The sequence below is a fragment of the Falco punctatus genome (assembly GCF_963210335.1).
Source record: "Falco punctatus genome assembly, chromosome: 4".
Classification (NCBI taxonomy): Eukaryota; Metazoa; Chordata; class Aves; order Falconiformes; family Falconidae; genus Falco; species Falco punctatus.
Genome location: NC_137583.1, coordinates 95,447,738 through 95,470,183, shown reverse-complemented (window position 1 = coordinate 95,470,183; position 22,446 = coordinate 95,447,738). Strand labels below are relative to the sequence as shown.

The 22,446-nt window shown below is 39.5% G+C and overlaps 1 protein-coding gene and 1 long non-coding RNA gene across 5 annotated transcripts in view; one reads left to right on the top strand and one right to left on the bottom strand.

The window, feature by feature from the left end:
- The window catches only part of LOC308062230, a 337,663-nt gene that overhangs the window by 108,657 nt on the left and 206,560 nt on the right, over nucleotides 1–22,446 (top strand). The window lies entirely within an intron of this gene.
- Nucleotides 3,559–22,446, bottom strand: part of TRANK1 (tetratricopeptide repeat and ankyrin repeat containing 1) — a 66,159-nt gene continuing 47,271 nt past the window's right edge. For all 4 annotated transcript variants that reach the window (XM_080383258.1, XM_080383256.1, XM_080383257.1 and 1 more), the window contains 9 exons: nucleotides 20,973–21,113; nucleotides 20,123–20,279; nucleotides 18,869–18,957; nucleotides 14,721–14,824; nucleotides 12,924–13,056; nucleotides 11,796–11,941; nucleotides 7,281–10,339; nucleotides 5,643–5,741; nucleotides 3,559–4,451 (listed from right to left, as the gene is read on the bottom strand). In XM_080383258.1, coding sequence (XP_080239384.1) covers nucleotides 4,339–4,451; nucleotides 5,643–5,741; nucleotides 7,281–10,339; nucleotides 11,796–11,941; nucleotides 12,924–13,056; nucleotides 14,721–14,824; nucleotides 18,869–18,957; nucleotides 20,123–20,279; nucleotides 20,973–21,113 — 4,041 coding nt within the window. In that variant the 3' untranslated portion in view covers nucleotides 3,559–4,338. The remainder of the gene's footprint in view (nucleotides 4,452–5,642; nucleotides 5,742–7,280; nucleotides 10,340–11,795; nucleotides 11,942–12,923; nucleotides 13,057–14,720; nucleotides 14,825–18,868; nucleotides 18,958–20,122; nucleotides 20,280–20,972; nucleotides 21,114–22,446) is intronic.

Here is a 22,446-nt window from a genome sequence, read left to right as displayed (position 1 = left end):
CATGTCTTCTAACACCTGGAACACCGTTTCAGATCACCGGTGCCTCTCAGCTCAGTGCTCTTTTGCTCCGCATCCCATACTGAGGTACCCAACTTTCTCCAGAGGAAATCGGGCACCTCACCTACCTCTTCTTCAGAGTCCTCTTAAGCAACATTTCGTTCAAGGTTTGGGAACCCTGCCCAAAACTACTAGAAATGTAAAGTTCCTAAGAGAAAAGCTCTATAATGCATGTAGAGTGCTCCAAACTACATCGATACCGACTTTGACTGGGACATGACTAATACTGGAGTAACTCAAAGCTCAGCATATGTAAGCTGACAAGGCGAGTCAGCAGCAGATTTCCTTGTAGTGTTTTGCTCTAACTTATTTCTAGGGAAGCAGCCAACTTTTAAACAGCTCAAATGTTCTATCCCTGATTGTTTGAAGGTAAAATCCTCATCCCATGATTTCATAAAGTATGTCTAGCACAAGACAAGCAAATGTTACAATGAATAGTTTGCAGAGGGGCATACAGCACTGAACTGGTGTAATGGAGCTCCAGTAAAGACCTAGTCACTCCTTCACAAAAGGGAATTACAAGGATTTACTTCTATAGTATTTAAAGAAAACTACTTTCTGGCATCACTACTACTTATTTGCCTACAGAATGTCTTACAGGTGACCTAATTCTGTCCGTTTTTTGCTAAAATTTCAGCACTGGCTTATAAAGGACAATTTAGAAACCAGTGGATCAGAAGCCAAATTAAAGTAACTTATAAATGCCTGGAGCATTGCTATTATTTAAATCACTAGCAACTGCGTATTTAAACCATAAAACCTTGTGTGCAGACTAAATGGAAGATGGGCTGTAGGTAGGTGAAAGTCTTCTACCATTTTCTTTCCAAACACTATTACCACAGATCAGGCAGCACGGAATTGTAACACTTCAGAGAGACTGCACCCATCCTCTTGCAACACAGCAGGATCGACACAGCAGAGATGACAATATGAATACACACCACTCATGCACATACACGTACCGGGCTCAGATCACAGGCCAAAAACAGTATCAGAAGTCCACATCAGAAAACGGAAATAAACGCTCTAATTCTCACAGAGTATTTAATGGCTATTAATTGGAAAAATCCACTGCTTTGGTGTTTAAGTACCCGACTCTTAAGTGTTTCACGTTGACTTTGAGCGTATGTGTAGTCAGAAGTCTTGGCATATGAATGTAGTCATGAAAACTACAAAATAAACCACGAAAACTCTTCCACCCCCTGCCACACCAGCTCTTATAAAAGGGCATTAGGGAAGACACTCAAAACTTCTGACAACTACTACACCAAGATAAACGAGTAAAGAGTACGAGCGTTGCCTGGTACTTTGCTAATAGATTTCTGAGTTACATGCTCACTGAAAGCCTGAATGGCAGATCTGTCATCAATCTAATACTGAAGCCTCTCCGGGTCTTGCTGTGTAAGTGCAGGTGTGAAGGTTTTCATGCAAACTGAATGCTCCAACAAAGACAGAAGTGGAGCAGCAGTGGCTGTGGTCCCCCTTCATACAAGGAAGGGTGCTTCATAATTGGTTTTCAGCAAATAATGTCACAGGGATTGCTGGCAGGAAAATATTTTATATTACATATACTGAGGTAAGACAGGTTCTTCCCTTCTACATTTTCAGTGAGCATAAAGGCAAAAGGTTTCCCTTTAGGAATGAAAGTAAATAAAAACCAGCGAGCGCTTAAATGTTTTGCTAAGTCAGAGTCTGTAACAGCTAATTGTTAGGAAAGTGTTTTAGAATAAAACTGTGGGCAGTATTACAAAACAATGCTTTTAAGAGGAACTGAGGAAAAAGGTGTAAAGTACCCATCACTTACCACACAGTCCTTTGTATTAGTATGAGGTTCAAGCAAGCAAGAAGTATTTTTCTTGAGAAGTCTGGAATCTGGAGAACTGTCACCTTTCAGACCACACCTCTGTCTTCCAAGTACAGTAAATAGTTTGTTCTTTTTTGTTCATTTTTGTATCACCAGGAAAAGAGATTTTTAAGTCACCACTTTCTGTGCATTTGAAGCCTTTTCTAAATTCTTTTCAACTCAACATGGCTTAGGCAGAAGTGGGTGGACTAGCTTGACAGCCTGCATCCACTACTCTGTTCCAAGGTTTCAGTGCAATATGCATCTCACACGTACCAAGGCACCTGTCGTGGCTCTTAAGCCCTTTGAGTCAAAGGCATTAGCTGGTGCCAGAAACCGTGGGCTTCCACCACGGGTGAGAAAGATTTTTAAATAAACAAAGAAAAACCCCAAGGGTCTATCTGGAGAGCCCCTTTTTTCCGATTAAACATTCAAACAGGACTAATGCAAACAGGTCATTATTATCTGAAGAGAATGCTATAGAAAAGCAAGGTTTATCTTTATTTATGTATATCATTATAAGGGAAAAAACCCCTTCAGGTACTGATATCAGACTGGAGAACCAACCAGATTTTCCATCTCTGCTTAAACATTACTGAAATCTTGGCATAATAGAGCTCTGAAACCATGAGCCCTGAAATTTGCATTGCCATTGATTTTGGCTAGTGATCAGTCCTTCGCATGCTATTTGAAACAAGTTCCATCTGGGAGCACTGATTCAGTCACAGAATGACTGACCACTGGTTTGTACAGAACCATAGCAAGGACCATAGGTCTCTGCACCAAGGAGATGTACCTGAGGTGAAGTTCCTGATGTAATATAACTTCTGTTCTTACTTCTTTGTTTTGTCCTTCTCTTTGCTTGGTGTTTTGCAATAACGTTTTCAAAGCTTCTTTTTCTCCCATAAAGAGAAAGAAAAAGCATGATCCCTAGATCTTTAAACTGTGGCCAGCAAGGATTTTTAAATGGTAACTGTTCTTATAAAGTTTAGGCAGTATTCACTGCCACAAATGTAGATACTCAAGCTGAGAAAGCAATGAGGAAAGTTACTTGGAGTAACCTCAAATGCCAAAAATATCACTATAAAAAACAAGGCCAAAGTAGTTACATTAAGGATCCAACTTTCTGAATTCTAGATTTCTATGTGAGTGACCAGTCTTATATTTCATCAATAGATGTTTTTAAACTATCTTCTAGACACTTGCTTAAGCCACAAGGCTTCTTTAAGAAGCACTTTGTAAAGTCTGCTGGCAGACAACAGCAACTACAATGCAATAGGTAACTATTAATGCTGCCCACGCTGCTCCATTCTACACTAACATTTCATTTTCACCCATGTAAAATGTCCCACTTCCATGACATTGAGCATAATAGCCAGTTACTAAGATTTTGGCAAAAGGTAATTATTGAAACAATTTGTTACATATATAAAGTAGCTCCCTTTTCAAGGCAAAGTATTTCAACAACTAATATTCTAATTACGTTTAACATTTAAAATGCTGCTAAAGGAGATTACAGTATGTTGGAGACATTGAAATCTCAGAAGTAAAACACTGCCAGTATGAACCCATACTTTGGACCCAACTTGTAAATGTCACTCATGCAGTCAGTCACACATGGCTTTCAGAAAGTATTCAAAAAATAAGACAAAATCAAGTGATTTTAAAAATCTTACAGGTTTTATAAAAATGTTATTATACATTACAATAATCCCTGTATCAATTAAAAATTACAAAACACTTAAAATGTGTAATACTCTTTTACAAGATTATCTATATTTCAATATTTACAGGTAAGTTTATATCAAAACTTGATTCAATAGAAGACAATCCGTAACTTCCATACCTGTCTAATTAGAGGTACAGTTAAAAACGAATGCGTTTAGAAATTACTGTCCTTGTCATAAAAATAGAAAAGAGAGATACTGTAAGTATCGCACCTGAAGACTCAAGAATTTCCATATATAAGACTCAGAATACAGCAGGTTTACAATGGTAACCTAAAAACAATTAAAACCTCTTAAAATCAGAGAAAGTATCCTTACATTTTTCTGAGTATTCTAGCTCAGAAGAATGATGATGTAAAGTAACAGGAAAAAAGAAAAAGATGACTGAGTGGAAAAATACCCCTGAGATAAGGCAGAAGCATTATTGGTTTTTACTACTTGTTTGGGTCTCTGTCTCTCTTTTTGTTATTTTCAGGCTACCACATAGGTTTGAAAGGAAATGTGCCCTATCATAGGTTTTAACAATTACATTGTCACCACACAGGCAATTATTCTGACACAAGTGATACAAAACCCAATAGCACAAATAATTATTTTTCTTCAGAATCTTCCTATTTCTGACCCCATCCCTCTATTTTTCTTTTTAACAACATTTTTTTGTTCTAAAATTAGATTAAAAGCATAGAATAGCCACCTGCGTATTTTTTCTAATTAACATTTCCCGTATCTTCCTTTTTTTCTTGAAGGTTTTTTATAGGCAAGTTCTTCAAAAGCCATGCTTTCATCTTCTACTTCATTTTCCAAGTCTTTATCATGCACAAAGCCTGTATTTAAAAAAAAAAAATTAACGCAGAATGGAAAACCCCAACACCTTTTACTCTTATCACAAGCTATGTCATTGCTATTTTATGTCAGCAATATACCTTTGTATGTATATAATCATGTTTAAGAAGTACTGAGCTTAACATGACAATACACTTCAGAGTTCTGCTAGAGACTGCTAAGCCACTTGCTGCACTAGTAATTAATTTTTACACTGAAGATCTCTGCTCCTATTGTTACTGCTTTTGACTTTTTGTAAGATGTATGACTCCTCTCTCAAGGTCCAGTTTCAGCAGACAATACAATTGCTTACTGACTTCAAAAACAGACTATAAGGTTCCTTGTGAGACTATGGGAGCCCTCCCATGTAGTTTTATTAAGTATATCTTTCTCAGAATGGGAAAGTGTAACACAAGGCTTTATCCCAATCAGATTTTCTAAACCAGAGCTACTTTAATACTTTACATATAGTGCAATTTGTAAGCCTGATCACTGCTGTCTTTTTATGCAATTGTTGCAATCTCACCACCTAAATATTTGCTTAAACCTGGACATACAGGTAGGCACAATGTAGTCTTAAACTTGTCCTCAGAGGTCTGTGAAGCAATAGACTGCATCAATGTATGTTACTTCTGGTGTGAAACCAAGTGAAATGGAAGTGAAAGCAAAAGAAAGCCAACTGCATATATAATGTTTTTCCACAGAACTCTTAAAAGCTAGCTAAGGATCAGTTTTGTTAGGAAGCTGCTTTCCAAGAACTTGGATCCCCACTGTCATAAACACACTGCTGCAGCACAGTTAAGAAACAGCGCTATCTTACTGATGAAGGTGAAGATAGCTTGTCTTCTGTTCCCCCACCCAAGTTTCTGTCCTGAAGGCTGCATCTGAGCCACAGTTATGTGTGCATCTGCGTGTGCCTGTGTGCACAAACACACACGTACGTTACGCAGGCTGGAATCCACTGAGTGCTGGGGAGGAGGCCTGCTCCATCCTGGCTACTCCGTAACCAGCTGAGAGGCTCATGCTCTTTTAAAGAGCCATTGAGGAAAGACTGGTACGCCAATTTCTTGTTGCCTCGAGGGTAAGTGAATATCCACAACACGCGTGACTTGGAGACTAAATTGATGCCAAGAGACCGTTACTGAACAGTGCCCTCTAGAGGGCACAGAAACCTGTGCAATTTGAAAACGTACCTTCTTTCACCCTAGGAGAATCCGTTTTCTTCAGCCACTTACGAGCCTCATCAACGGTGGCAACCAATTTGTTGGCATGTTTGGTTATTATTTCTTCAGCTGAAAAGAAGCACAATTAACATTCTGTAAGAACACTAGCTGAAAGATGGACAGCAGCTAAAAGCCAAGCACCAAACAAAGTTACACTGAGCTGCAAAGCAAGAAGTCTCAGTCACCAGTGATTTCACTTGCAGGTAAATTCACTACTGAGGTTGAAGATGCTGCATGTATTACTCCCCATCCCAATCAACATTACTAGCACTGTCAGAGAAGCAGCTCTCAATCCTTGTGCTGTCCTTTTTAAGGTGCACTTGAAACTTCTGAAAACGTTCCGGTTTATCTATTTTGGGGTATTAAAGTTCCTGGCTTTCATTATCCCTCTGAAATTATACAGGTCAAAGTAAAACATGGACCCGAGATGTTGCAGCCTTTGCTTAACTGCACCACTAAGGACTTGAAAAATGCTTGTTATAAAGTGAGGGAAAAGTAATTTCAAAGGCAAATAATTTCGGAAAATATATTTTTACTGAGTGGAAGAACAAGGTAACAGTCATCAAGCAACTGTCATAACAAAATCAACTATTACCTAATTGAGCCTACTACATCTATCATATTGATCACTATCATGGTTCATTGAGCAGACAGCCAAATAAATAACAAGCAAAACTTCATGGATTTCATCCATAAGTAAACGCTTTCCACTAAGAGTAAAGATAAGGCTTACAAATGAAGACTACTACCTAACATTTAGTTAAGAGATTTAACGAATTTCACTGATCAGAGCTGATGAACATATCAAATATTACAGTTTTTCACTACTGTCAAGACATCCCAAGCAAAGTGACAGCTTGACAGGGTTGGTGGATTTCTATAACTAAAGCCAGTTAACAATGTTTTGACTTAAGATGTCACTTTCCCACAGCAAGTAGCCCAAACAATTTTGCTCCTAGGACAACTCATTCAGTGGTTCAATTTTGCTTGCAAAAATCAACACAGTATAATGCTTTAAGCATATAAGGGGGGGGGGGGGGGGGGGGCGGACAAATATCAAAATACATATGCCTTAAGTACATAATTTACTGGACTTTATAATAGCAGGGTTGCCTTTGAGTGTCTGATACCCCAGAGATTTGTAGTTAAGTATCCACTTTTGTTCATCCCTAGGAAAACTACAAGTTCAAGGGCAGACTAGTCAGAGGTATCCTTAACCAAGACTCCAAGTACTCCTAACACTCTACTCCTGCGAATCCAAATTACTATGGCTAGCAGAACTAAGTACGTAGGAAACAGCAGAAATATTAGCGAAGTTTACCTGGTCTAATGTAACAGGCTGCTGTAAGACTATAAATTCAGCATTTGATCGTGCAGTTAAAATTCACTTTACCTGTACTATTTGATGTCTTATTTTGTGTTTGGAAGAGGTGAAAATATGTTTTTTAATATTTTCAGCTGTCTCTGTTCTTCTTTTCCTCAGCTACCTGAAATACCCAGAAATATCTTTCTCTTGACCACACTGAGATTTTCAAATGGAGCTTTGTCAGGTCTAGAAGTTTGGCCACAAATGACATATTGTTTAAAAGAAAACTGGAAAGGTCCTACCTTTAGCCCAAGCTTTTCTCTCGTAGATTTCCTCTACTGCATCTGAAATCTTCTTAATATTCTCTTTGATTTTTCTCTGGCTTAAGTTGGAACCTTCTTTATATGCTAAATGGTCTTGGGTATAAGTCTTCTGTGTAATGGCGTCCACTACCTCCAGTCCATCCTGTATTACTGGATCTACCTTTCTTCTGAAAAAGTCGACATAGGATGTGTAGACAGCATTATTCTTTCTGTGTTCATCTGTGTTTTGGTGCTCTATGTAAGCCTCGCTGGCCACAGAAATTGCATTTCCTTCCCCACTGATCTCTGTTGGTGTCACAGTTTCAGAAGTGTCGGCCTCCATGCTTTCTGCTCGGCTGAAATAGTTCTCAGAGCTCTGGATAAATCTGACTCCACAGAGGTCACACTGTGTTTGGTCAATATCTGCTTTTTTGAAGATCTCTGATACAAATTCCTCTCCTTCCATCGCAACACACTCAGCTTTGGAGCAGGCCTTCCTTTTCCATTTCACGCACAGAGAAACAAAATGAAAGACATGACGCAGGTGGCGTTGGGCAGATGCTTTCTGCTCTTGCCTCTGTTGCTTGCTGAGTGCAATGACTTCCAGGGGATCTTTTTGGTCCTCTAAGCAATGAACCCCTTCAAGTTCCTTTTCTAGATCATCAGCATATTCTGTCTTATCCAAAGAGGTCGTAAACCTGTCAAGGTTTATGGGTTCATACAGGATGCCCCGTATGGGTGGGTGCCCCTGAGTGTAGGTGGAGTCCCACTTCCACCGGCAGTCAACCAAGTGCTCTGCATCTCGCTCTGTCAGCAGCTCCTGCAGGCCTGCAGCAATCTCTCTTACACGTGTAGCATCACTCACTTGTTCCACAACCCTTAGCAATCTTGCAGGCACTTTAGAGGGAGAGTCTTTCTGCATTGATTTCAGCATCGTCTTGATTTCAGGAAAGTGGTGGCATAAGTGGGATCGATATTTAGAATTCTGCACCTGGTCAGCATTCAGTAACATCACTAGGCACAGCACTACAGTCCGCTCAGCCTCCCCTGAAGTTATGCAGTCAGGATCCCCAAAAGCATCCAGAATGACATTGAACCTTCCATGAATACCACACAAAACTTCAGCCAGATAACAGAGATGAAATCTGAAATTCTGTACAGCTACGTATGCGTCCTTCGGTCTATACTCTTGTATAATAGAAAATGAGTCTCTAGGTTCTTTGTTATGGCCCTTGCTTCTGAACAAAAACTCCCAGTAATGAATGAGAGCAATGTAACTTTTTGGAAAGCAGAGCGTGATGTTCTTGGAGAGACGCATCAAGACAGCACAACAGAGAATATACTGGAATTCCAACAACATCACCGTATTCCCTATGCTTGGAATCAGGTATCTCGTGCATTTCTTAACCAGGACATTCATAAAACGGAAAAAAAACCTTTTACAGTTTTCTGGGTTTTTATGAACATAGAATTGCTCAAGTGAATTTTGAAGGAGTCTAATGAAGCACAAGTGTGTTCTTCCTGCGTTTTCAGTATTTTTGTCAGGTAGCAACATACCATGTCTGCCCTCTATTCCTTTGGCCTTTCCTCCTTGGCCTTTAGTCTTTGGTAAGTTTTTTGCCTTTAACAAGGCAAAGTTAAGCTCTTTGTTATAATCATCCTCCTCCTTAAAAAGAAGTTTCTCAAATTCTTCAGGATATCCCGAAGATAAGATGAAAACTTGCATGGCACTTAGCCACAAGTCAGTTGATTCTCTTCTGGCTGCAGTGTCCTCCTTTTTAAACTTGAATGTGATATACTCCTTCAACGCCGCCCTACAGGGTTTGGAAATAACGTCACTGAATTCCAGTATTTCTTTGCATGCCTTTGGGTTCTCAGACAGTATTCTCAAATGAAAATGATTAGGAAAAAACACCTCTAGGAGGGCTTTACATGATGCATATCTGTGAGCACTCAAAATATCATCAAAGCTTTTGCACTGATTCAGCAGCTCTTTAGGGAAAATGCACCTGGCTTCCAACAGCAGTCCACTTACTGCCACCAAATGCATTTTACACTGAAATATTGTCTTTGCTTCATGGCGCAACAAGGGCTTATGGTAACCCTCACAGGTTTTGTCTTCACAGTTCAAGCCAGCAATGAACTTCATACAAGTATCAGGGTAATGCTTGTTCAGTAACTCATGAGTGATAGAGCACAACCTGCTTAACAAGTGCTGCTTCAAAGCCGATTTTACCTCCTCTGTGCTTACTGAGAAATCACCTTTTGTCTTCCTCTCTTTCAGGCTTGGCTTGTCTGACAAAAACTTGAGAATAGGTTCAGCTTCATTTTGAGACACCTGGCAACTGTCACCTGTTGGGACAATCCCAAAATAGGCAAAACATGACTTCACCATATCTTTCTCCGCATTGGTGGCTGCTTTCTTCAAACCCCTAACCAGACTCAGAAGAGCCATTAAGCCGCGCATTGCCATAAAGAGGATATTCTGGTTAGGAGTGCTGCAGCGAGATAATGCAAAGAGAGCTTCAACTGCACCAGCAGAATGATTCAGAGAGAGGAACTGACTGTATGCACTGCTCAGCTTTGTGCAGTCTCCTGTCAGAGCTCCCTGCAAAAACACAGCCTCAGCAATGCCAGACTTCTGCTCAGTTTGTTCACAAAGTTCAAGGGCTTCCTTTAGGATGACTTCCATGTTCACCAGGTCTGATTCTGAGCAGCAAGTCACACCAGCACGTGCTGCAGCAAGCAAACACAATGCACGGAACTCTTTTATAGCTGTGAGGTTGGCGGCTTCCAGAGCAAACCCATGTTGTTTCATTAACTTTGCAGCTTCTTCCTCTCGACCTTCCCTTTTCAGTAAGTCTGCTGTTTGGTGCAAGCATCCACGAGACTTCAGAAACTCAAGCTGATCTTCTATATCAAGTTTTGAAAGGACTCGCATCATTTCCTCCGTTCTGTTCATACTCAGGTACTTTGCAGCTGCTTCCAAATACAACTGATTTGCTGTACACGAGAGTTTGGAAACCATCTGTCCTTTTGTATTTAACATCTCTTCGTATCTGAAATAACAGATCAACTTACTACCACAGATGACTAACCTAGACAAAAAACCACTGCGTTTCTAAAAAGCCCCTAAGACATTAAACAAATAGCTGCCCCCAGAAGCCTTCAAAAAGGCCAACTATTGCAAGTTATATGTCCGTCACACAAAAAAACCCAACAATCACGTGATTTTAAAAGCTCTACAGAAAGAACTTAGTTACAACATAAGGTTGTCTGAAGCAAGACCATTAAAACTTCTGGTACAAATTAAGATCACGAGGTTTACAGCATTAGTGGATCTTTCCCCATGTTGTCAAATCACTGTACAGATTATTTTTATCATGTTTTGTCAGTGATAATCTTCTGTCTATTAAAGTAAACCTCAATACAAAATGGTTGTTAACATGAACAGAAGCCAGAATGAAATAAACACGAATTTCAGTGAATTCTCCACAAGTCAATATAGATAATATTCTGTAAAATTTACATAAACTGGTCAGTTTAGACAACTCTTTCAATTCTGTTGTATGTACTTCTATATACTTTGCTCCTTATTAAGTGCCTAAGCACCTTAACTTAGTCGGCAAGATGACCTGAATGCTTGAACTTTTGATCAAACTATGTATTAAACAAGCTTAAAAACCCCAACTGTCATTATTAAGGTACATCACAAAGGATTTCAGTGAAGGTGTGTAACTGTAGGCTTGCTAGAATTTTAACTGCTGTACACCTTCTTCAAAAGTAATCAATTAATTTAGGTGTAATGAAAAGTGTGGCCAATAAATGAACTGTTTACGCAGTACAAGAATGTGCAAATGAGGTCACAGGGGTGGTGCCAGAGGCAAAGTTTTGTCAAAAAGATACTAATAAGATCAGTTTATGAAGCACAGTCTGAAGCAGTTCTTAACTGCTCTGAGCCAGCACAGCAGAGACGGTGTGGAAAAGTTAATCTCAGAGACTGGGACCAAGAATCTGTCAGAAAGGCAGTGCAAGCTGCTCATTTAAATAACTATTCTTTGCTCTTAAGTTAGAGATTTTGAAGAGGCAAATAGTTTATTTGCCACAACAACTGCTGCATTACATATACATCTAATGGTATAACTCCTACAGAAGTCAGTGACTAAGTGGCTAAATCCATTACTATTTAAGTCTTAAAAGAGAAGTATTTAATACTTCTATTAAATATTTTTGTCATATTTACTGGCTGAAGGAGAATTACATGACTAGTAATAAAGACTGGGAAAAATTCCCAGGAAAATGAAGCTAAGTCACTGCTCCAGCTGTGAATGCAGTAGGATGCTTTCACCATGTTATCATTACCAAAGTGAGAATTCTGACAAAGTTAATTTAACTTGATATAAAACAAAGTCACCATCCAAAACTCGTGAAAATTTGATGGCAAACCAGCAGTATTATTGTGAATTTGGAAATGGAAAGGAGAAGTATATTCCAATACCATCTTGGAAGACGTACCTTTCAACTGCCTTTGCTGCTTCTTCATAGAGTTCTTCTTGACAATACATTTTAATTGCCAGATCAAACTCCTCAATTTGTTCATAACATTCAGATGCTTCTTTGTAGCACTGGCTTTTCTGATAGTAAACTGCAGCATCTCTCATCTGCAATGCAGAAATCAGTAATGAAACTGAAGTGCTCTAAACAGTCAAAACTACATAATAGAATTCAATAACTCCATCAGGTAGGCATCTCACAGATAAGCACATTTTAATAAATGTATCTGAATGTATCTGAACGTAATCAAATACATACTAAAGTTATCATCATTAAAATTGAAAAAATTTAAAAAAATCCTTAAAAACATGTGTCCAAAAAACTGGAATGCAAAATTAAAGGTATTATACAGGATTTCCAAAGCACTTTTTATTCACCCAGCTCTGCCTGTTAAAAAACACCATACACACTTCTGTTGACTTGCAAATTTCTCAGAATCAACAGAATTAGATTAAAATAGTTATGGATGCAGAATGGGAACCCTAAACTTGTATCCTAAACTTTAAATATTTGGGAACAACACCTTTACCTTCTTTCTAGGATGGAAATTAACTCTATCCCAGCTGAAACCAGGACACAGTGGAAACATTGCAAACGAAAAATGTTCAATATCCTCATACACTTAGAAAATTATTGTTGGCACATTACTTAACCCTTACAAGTTTCAAGGTTCCACTTAGATGGTGTAATCAGTGACATTTCAGTATCATCAGAGTATCGAATGAAATAACAGTTTAAGTTTCATTAAACTGGTCATTAATTAACTTCCGACTGCAAAGCAGAAATAAGTTTCATTAAACTGGTCATTAATTAACTTTCAACTGCAAAGCATAAATGACTGATGGTGACATTTGAGGAAAGCCAAAGAAATAAACCTAGACTGCATAACTGCATCACTGTCCTCTTCATTTCCCTTCTGGCTATTCTGTGACAAATGCTTCCTCTTGAATGGCCCAGCTTAAAGAGCTGTTTCAGTTCAGCTACTAATATGTCACAGAAGAATACTATCACCTTATGAGTAATATGAGGGGAAAAAAGCTGTAGGAAAAGGAAAGTGATAAGGAGAGGATAGTTTAGAGGATTTAATACCTTTCCTAACTTTTTACACAGTTCTGCACAGAGCCGGAACTCCTTTGATTGAAACAGACATTTTAATGATAGTTTTGGTTCTCCACATTCCAAATAAGTTTTAGCCAATGTCATGTATTCCATCTGTTTCTCCCTGTAGAAAGTAAGAGAAAATTACTGCCTACATACAAATTCAATTTAGGATCATGTGATCTGCCACTGAATCCAACCAACACTGATATCATGTGTTCTTTTTCATATATAACCTGATAAGGTATTACCTTACAATTAGTTACATGTTGGGGTGACACATTTCTGTCCAGAAGTCTGTTCCAGAATCTCACTGCTCTGGCAGCAAGAAGCTGCTTTTTTTTTTTTTTTTTTAAATAAAATTCTCAAACTAAAGTATACTAGTGTGGTTTTGTGCTGCTCCTCCTTTCTAGCTTAACTTGCTCCTCCCTTCCTTTCTGCTGTTTAGCCCCAATGCCATTAAAGACAACAGTCAAATTTGTTCTCAGCCTTTGCTCTGTATAACCAAACAAGCCCAGCCTTTCTGGTTTCCTTGCAGCATGTCTTATTTTCTTCCCAGATCTAGTCTGAGTTCATCATTCTTGAACCTGGAGGATCAGAAGCATACAGAGCATTCCATATTATATAGCACACAGGTATCTTATTTATGCTTTGTACACTACCATTAATACCGCTACTAAAAAAAAAAAATAAAATGCCACTTTCACAGCTTCATTATTGCACGTGTTTTGTCAACTTAATATATCCTAATATACCCAATTTCTTCTCAGACTTTATGCAGTTGACAAGCACCACAGCTCACAACCAACTGAAAAACCATTTTTTCAGTCCCATCAACAAATTCTCTATGATCACAAAATTTTATGAGTATCTTTATACTTCTAGCCAGGGCCACTAATATAAAACAGGTGATTTTAAAAGGTAAAATCTTGACTAACTCCAGCAATAACATTTCTCTAAACCTTCCCCTTCCTCCCTTCAGTGCTAGCCTCCTCTGTTCTAGTCATTCCTTACCCACTCTGCTACGACTAGTAGTTTTCAGCCTCCCCGGAACGAGCAGGAATTAATTCACTGAGGTCTAGAATCCTCCCCATGAAGTTTTTCCTGTCTTATTTGAGACAAGTCCCAAGCAGTTTTTCAACCACTTCATGAAACAGCAAACTTTCTTCCCTGTCAAACCCTTGAGCTGTTTTGCCCAGCTGACAGCACAAACTAAATGATTTATCTCAAAATCTATCCCTTTAAAAACACCCTTTGGTTGACATCTACTTCTGCTTGTTTAGATTGACTCTAATTTCACCCCAAAGCTCGCTTTTTGTTAGCAGCTTTTCTTTCCCAATATGCACCACCATTCCGTCTTCTTTGTTAGGTGAACATGCAGTGGGATTAACTGGAGTTGAGCACTGCTGATGGTGTATGTTCTGTCTACATCTAAGAACATAAAGCCTTTTGAGGTAATGCAAATCCTGTTGCTTTTCTCTCACATAACCAGTAAGCCCCTTCAATGGCCACATTTGGTCTGGACAGCCTACAGCATACAAGTGCTCCCTCGGCTCCCCAAAGGGAGCAGTGGCCCAGATCCTGTTGGAGCTGTGCTAGACTTTCAATTTTTTAAATCTCTTTTACCACCCACAGACAAAGAAGGATGTGAAGACACCTAACCTAGCCTGCATGGTTCTCTGGTGCCTCCAGTCCAGTCCCACAACTGTGACAGGAATGTCCCCCTGCACACACCCTGTGAGGTCCGGCACTGCAGAATGACACCTGCCCATCTGTGTTCACACTTACTTGGGGCTGCTTTTCTTTGAGTGCACTTTGAGAACAGCATCGTGTGCCAGGGCCAGTTTTGACTTCTCAGCTGCTCCTCCCTTTTGGTAACATTTGGCTGCAACCTGGGGTGAAATCATACACAGCATTCACACACGTGCATGGCTTAGCACATAAAAGCAATACTTAATTTTACAGTCACTGTAATGGAAAACAGAAAGACTGGCAGGGTGCCTGGAAGAAGGAAAAGGCAAAACATTGCAGTATATTTTTAGGGCAAAAAGAAAAGCTTTAAAGTCAGTCTACAAGTGACTATCACAGTTAGAATTTTAATAACAAAGTTTTACACGGAAGTAGTGAAAGCAAAATTTCTGGTAGGCCAACAGAACAAACAGCACACACAATCTGAATGATGGTCTAAACCATTAATGGACCAGTCACCAGGCATCTACCACAAATTCTATTAATAAAAGTTAGGAAAAACAATGTGGGTAAAGTTAAATCAAAAAGCATGGAGCTTTTATTCATGATTTTACCATACCAGGTCCTTTCTGTGATAAGCTAAAGAGCAACAGCATGAGTTACCATGCTCCTAGCAATGTTTGCTTCATTACCACCTTGCTCATTCTGCAACACCATTATTTCTTTATTATATGCATTAATTTAGTATTTTCTTCTGTTTAGAAGTTGCACGTTGCAAGCTACTCTTAGAACTGCCAAATTCACCAGATAATTTCTTCTTAATGTGGCAATGATAAACAAATAACAGGATTATAAAGAAAGAAGCAGATAATATAGCTAATACATTTCAGATTTCAAGATGAATTTTTTTCAGCTGTGTATTTTTTATCTAAACAATTTTCTGACCATTTAGGAAATTGCCCTTTGTTTTCAAGGGCAGATAAAGACTGTCTGTACAGTGGCAGCCGATTGTTTTGATTTTTGCCTTGTTATAGATACCTATTTTCCATATAAAAATTGTACGTTACTATCAGCAAAAAATGGCAGCTTTCCTTCTGCCATGATAAAAAAAAAAATCCACAATTTTATTTCATAGAATCATAGAATATTTGAAGTTGGAAGGGACTCGTCAGGATCATTGAGTCCAACTCCCTGCTCCTTGCAGGACTACCTAAAACTAAACCACATGACTAAGAGCATTGTAAATGCTCCTTGAATTCTGACAGGCTTGGTGCCGTGACCACTTTCCTGCGGAGCCTCTCCCAGTGACCAACCACCCTCTTTTTGAAGAACCTTTTCCTCACATCATCTGAGCTTCCCCTGATGCAGCTTCCTTCCATTTCCTTGTGTCCTATTGCTGGTCACCAGAGAGAGGAGACCAGCACCTCCCCCTCCACTGCCTCTCTGGAGGAAGTTGTAGACTGCGATGCGGTCACCCCTCAGCCTTCTCTTCTCCAAGCCGAACAAGCCAAGTGACCTCAGTTGCCCCTCGTAACTCCTGCCTTTGAGACCGTTCACCATCTTGGTCGCCTTCCTCTGGACCCACTCTAACAGTTTGATGCCCTTCTTGTATTGAGGCACCCAAAACTGCACGCAGTACTTGAGGTGGGGCTGCAACAGTGCAGCATAAAGTGGGACAGCCACTTCCCTTGACTGGCTAGCTATGCTGCTGTTGATGCACCCCAGGACACAGCTGGCCCTTTTTGCTGTCAAAGCACACTGTTGACTCATATTCAACTTGCCATCAACCCAGACCCTCAGATCTCTTTCCACAGAGCCGCTCTCCAGCCTCTTATCCCCTAATTTGTGTGTATAACCAGGATTACCCCATCCCAGACACAGAATCCAGCACTTGCTCTTGTTAAATTTGACACAGTTGGTAATTGCTCAGTTCTCTATCCAGATCCCTCTGTAAGGTCTTTCTATCCTCCAGAGAGTTCACATCTTCTCCTGATTTAGTATCATTGGCAAACTTACTTCATATACATTCAATTCCTGCATCCAGTTCATTTATAAAATCATTAAAGAGCACTGGGCCTAACACTGAGCCCTGGTGTCTGGCCACCAGCCTGTTATAACCCCATTCGCTAGAACTCTTTGAGTCCAGTCAGTTGCTCACCCAACGTGCTATGGGCTTGTCTAGCTGTGCTGGACATCTTGCCCAGAAGGATAGTGTGAGAAACAGTGTCAAAAGCTTTGCTAAAATCCAAACCCACCACATCTACTCACTTCCCTTGGTCAACTCGATAGGTGATGCTGTCATAAAAGGAAATTAAGTTGGTTAAGTAGGAGTTTCCCCTTGTGAACATGTGCTGGCTACGACCAATCTCTGCATTGTCTCTCAAGTGTTTTTCAGGAACAGCCAGAATAACCTTCTCCATTATCTTACCAGGCACTGCAGTGAGACAGAAAGGCCTAAAATCACCAGGGTCTTCCTTCTTACCCTTCTTGAAAATTGGGACACTTGCCAGCTTCCAGACAACTGGGACCTCTCCAGACTCCCAAGACCAATGAAAAATAATGGAGAGAGGTCTCGCAGTAAAATCCATCAGCTCTTTCAGTACCCTGTAATGAATCCCTTTGGGCCCCACAGACTTATGTGCATCCACCTGGAGCAGCAAGTCTCAAACAAGTTCAGAGTTGGCTGGGAGTTTATCATCCCCCCAGCCATGGCCTTCCAACACTGGGCTCTGGGGGTCCCAAGGTCCATAATCAGTTCTAAAGAGAGGCACAGAAGGCATTAACAGTCTCTGCTTTGTCTATGTCCCTATCTGTGAGGGGACTGACTTCGTCAAGTAATGGACCAGTGCTGTCTCTGATCCTCCTTTTGCTGTTGATGTATTTAAAAAAGGCCTTTTTGCTGTCCTTCGCAGTGCTGGCCAGCTTGAACTCTGATCAAGCTTCGGCTACACGAATTTTCTCCCTACGGTGTCAAACGGCGTCCCTATAGTCCTCTCACATCACCTGTCCTTACTTCCAATGTCCACAGACTTTCCTTTTTTGCCTAAGTTCTAGAAGATCCCTGCTCATCCAAGTCAGCCTTTTGCCCCACTTGCTTGACTTCTGACACTTTGGAATTGCCTGCTCCTGAACTTTTAAGATGGTTCTTAAAAAGTGACCTTCATTCATGGACCCCAAGATCTTCAAAAGCAGATTCCCAAGGGACCTTTCTAACTAGCTCCCTCAGCAGCCCAAAGCCTGCTCTCCCCATATCCAGGGTCAAAGTTTTGCTGGCAGTTTTTCTCCTGCCACCAACGATTTGAAACTGAACTACTTCGTGGTCACTGTGACCAAGACAGCCACCAATCAACAATTTGCCCATTAGTCCCTCTGTTTACAAAGAACAAATCTAGCAGCACATCTTTCCTAGTCGGCTCCCTTTGTACCTGCACCAAGAAGTTATCTTCAACATGCTCCAGAAATTTCCTGGACCTGTTTGTGTCTGCTGTATGATATTCCCAGTTGATGTCTAGAAAGTTAAAATTGCCTTTAAGGACAAGGGCAGTTGATCTAGAGATATCTCTGAATTCCTTGTAAAATAATTCATTGGTGTTGTCATCCTGGCTGGGTTTTTCTTCCATTCCATTAACTGTCATATCTGAATTGTATTAACTATCAGCTTAGGAAATAAAAGGTTGTAAAATCTCCGTGTTCTTTAAATAGCAAGGGAATGAAAGCATCATTTTGCTACTCTTTCTGCAGTTCTCTTAGTGCTCCCTTCATTCTTACGTGCCGTGCCTCAACACGTTTTGTATCTGTATCCTGCCCCAAAAAACATAAAAGGGCTCAGAGATCATCACCCAAATCAATATACTTCCAAGAAATGTTTTCATTTTCCTACAGTAATGTGTAATTATATTGTCAAGCATGTGGTTTAGATTCACAGATTCCAGTCAATTCCAGTTGTTGCTAGTAATTGTTTTTTCCAATGATCTTTTGTTTGTGCACATTAAAATGTATTTCCCTCACCGGACTGCAAATTTCATAGTATTGCATTTGAGATTACAGACAATAGGCTTGCTCTCCTTGCTTACTTCTTGCAAGATGTTTACAAGTACACTGTAGACACCTACACAACTACAAACCACAAACTCAAATACACAGCTACAGAGCAACTGAAGGTTTATAGATAATTTTATAGATGTAAATAAAAAAAATGATTCCAAAATAGACAAGAATCCTTATTTCAGTTAAACACATGCTCCTACCGCCCAGAACTGATGTTTAGCATAATAGTCTCCCTGTGCAATCCATTCTTCTGGAGTTGATGTTTTAGCAAACATGCTGTCATCTAAATCTAGAAGGTCAGAGGTAAACATTTTATGTTAGAATGGATAAACCACAGAAACCACTTATTATGTACCAAAACTAAGCATTAACATCTCATAATGTTCCAAATTCTTTATGATCTGTGCTCACATCAGTAACGGTAACTACGAATTAAATACATTTTATCCCTCTCAATCAGCACTGAAAAATCAACAAGTTGGGTTTGGTTTTGAAAGACCTTTAAAAATCATACTTGTTTTTTGGACAAAACTTTGAGTAAATCCACTGTCTTTATAGAAACTAAATTTTCTCCTTTGATAAATTGCTTTTAGCTGGGATGGTCTTCCACGAACATCCTTCATTACTGTGCAGGTGTGACGGATGCAGCCCTTCTGTTTGAACTAACTGATCCTTGGTCCAGGCAGATGCTCAGCAAGTAGACCTAACCAAAGTTAATACTATTGTGTGAGTCTACCAGCGAGAACACAGCACCAAAACCAAAAAAATCCAGTCTGGCTGGAGATTGGGCTGGTAAGCAGCTGAAACCGTATAAACACAGCAGAAAATCTGAGTACAAATCAACTGCTTTACACCATAAATATCTGCAGCCATCAGGGTGCATTGAGTTCTCCAGCCACAGCAGCTGACTGAGCGGTGGTGATCTGGTGATCTCCCCTTCAGTAGGGACGCCTCTCAAGGTTACCCCTTGAGGCTGAGAGATCCCTTATCTGACACCAGATATCAATGGGTTGGTGACATTTCTGCATGCGTATAACAGTTACGATATCTATAGTAAGCTTACGTGATAATCTTTGTATCCCATTCGATCTTTAAGTGTAGTATTGACCACCAATCCATCCGTACTTACTAAATATTTTACATATCTACGTTTACTGGTTAGAATTCAATAAACTAACTACTAGATCAGATCTGAGTGATCTCCGACTTCTGCAACAGCAAACTTAACACTAATAAATTAGCAGTGAAATTATGTATTAACATACACATCTGATCTTTAGAGCCAAAAGAAATAAGACCTACTGAAAACAGTGGGAATTTGCAAGGGCATTTATCAAGGCATACTGTTAAGAGTGACCAAGAGTGACTTCTTTATTACACAGCCTAATAGCAACAAAGCATGAGTAGGCTGTCCTGTTTGACAGTCTTTTAAGAAAGCTTTAGGATAACTTTACCTTTCTTTTCATCTGTTTTGACAACCCGAACAAATTCTCTTTTGATGAAATACTTAAAAGCTGGAGCTCGTTTATCACTGTCTTCATCAAAGATCCAAAGATTTACTCTGGCTCTTGTAATGGCAGTATATAATTGCTTTAGTTCTCCATTCAGCATCTGAAGCGGAAGCAAAAAAAACCCACACAAAAACAACACAGTAAAATAAAATAAATGAAATGAGCTAAGCTGTTAGAAACACCCTAACACAATTTGTGGTTATAAGAAAACAGTGAATATATACAGAATGAATAACAAAGTATCTTTAAGTAAGCAAGTCAAAATATTAAACATATGATTTGTCAATTACATAAGCCATTTCCCAGCTAATTTGCATGCAACTACTGCTACCGCAAATCTAGCTGCTGCAGCTGTGACAGTCCATTTTCCTTCTAATCACTTGTACATATAATCATTCATTTTTTACCATACAATCCTGAAAATAACCCACTCACTAGATTCTAAGAAGTTTCCTTAATTTTAAGGTAGTGACACTGACCTGAAACCAGACCAAAGCAATAATATTTACATGCTCATTTGCTATTTGCTTTAACTGCAGCTATTCTGTAAATATACCTAAAAGTCTATTACATGTAGTTTTTTGTTCTCTTATCAAATTACATTCACAAAGAACCCCTTATCTTTCAAAATCAAGATTACACTATACAAATGCGATCAACTACTAAAAAGATAAAGCAACCTCAATAAACATGGAACTACAGGATGAAAGGATTTCTTGACAAAATTCCCCTACTTCTAAGATTCTAAGAATTTAATTTAGCCTTCCTATTCCTAATGTTACAAAAAACTCACCTTGTACATTTCCACATTAAAGGAAGTTCTTTTCTGCATACCAGTAGCATCCTCTAAAGGCATTTCGATTAGCAATTTGCTTCCTACTTGCACGTCTGAATCAGGAGTGTAAGAAGTAATTATCTTCCATTCTTTGCTAGCCTAAAATGTCAAAATAATGAGGTTTACTTGTATGCAGCAATCACTACTGTCCACATATGCAAAAGATAAGGTCATATGTTGTGATTGACCAAAGCACTCTCACAACTGAAGAAGGCTCAGAGGAGACGAGTAGAAAAAAAAAAAATATCTCAGGGAAGAATGTAAATAATAATGAGCAATTTTCATCAAGAAAGCTGAACTTCATCACAACGCACATGGGGTTGAAGGGTAACCTTTGTTTGAGATACATGTCTGTACCAGGTGGCCATCAAGTCGAATACAAATCTTTCCCTGAAACAGTAATCTCCTATTGTGCCACCCAGACCAACACGGGGGAAAGTGAGTATGTGGCTCAGTCCAACAGAGCGGGTAAAAACTGAGCAACAAACAAAACAACCCTGGAAGAATGCAACTGGCTTGAGCTGGCTTCAAAGTACATATTACTTTAATTACTTTTTTAGAGGACTGAGGATCCTGAGCATCATGATGGTGGAGCATATAAGCATCACTAATGGGAATCACGTTTGTGTTGTGATTCCACTGTGTATTGATTGCCATTGTTATATTATGCTTGCTTTGTGATTTCAGGATATTGCTGTATCCAAACCATATGCAATGCCTAATATATCAAATAAGTACATTTGATATTAAACATTAAAACCTCCTTGGGTGAACTATAAATTTTCAGCTAAACTTGAAGGTACACCCCTACAATGGATGGCCCATCCATGGGGGAAAGGAAGAAATCAGGTTACCCTCATCATGGATGAGGCTCAAGGTTTATTCCTAGGGCCAGGGACTCTGCAACAAATCCCAATACTGCAAATCACTGAGGCAGACTCACAGTGGGGGTGTGCTGACTACTGGGCCAGACTCCCTGCCAGCTTGGGGCAGGATGAAAGGTAAACAGTGGTGGGATAATGCTCTTGAGTTACAATCCATCATGCTAAAATCTGCTAAGACATGTTGGATCAATCTCAGCCTGTAGGTGAGGATGGGCAGCTGTCTCTGGTCAGAGAATATTTAACTCTGACACAGGGACAAGTGAGAAATCCTACAAATCTGCAGAGACACAAATGTATGTTAAGTGTGGCAACAGATTGGTGTGGCGCACTCTCTTGCCATGTAACAAATACCAGCTCCTGATTACACTGTTCTGCAGGTTCCTGATCCCACACAAAACTAACAACCCATAAAATCGTAAGCATATTTTAAGTTATGTTCATTTCCCACCCTTTTTGGTATTTAATTGAAAACTGATTACATACTGCCAAATTTCTGGCACAAAAAAAATACACTTAGTAAGGATGAAACAGCATTTTTTTTATATATA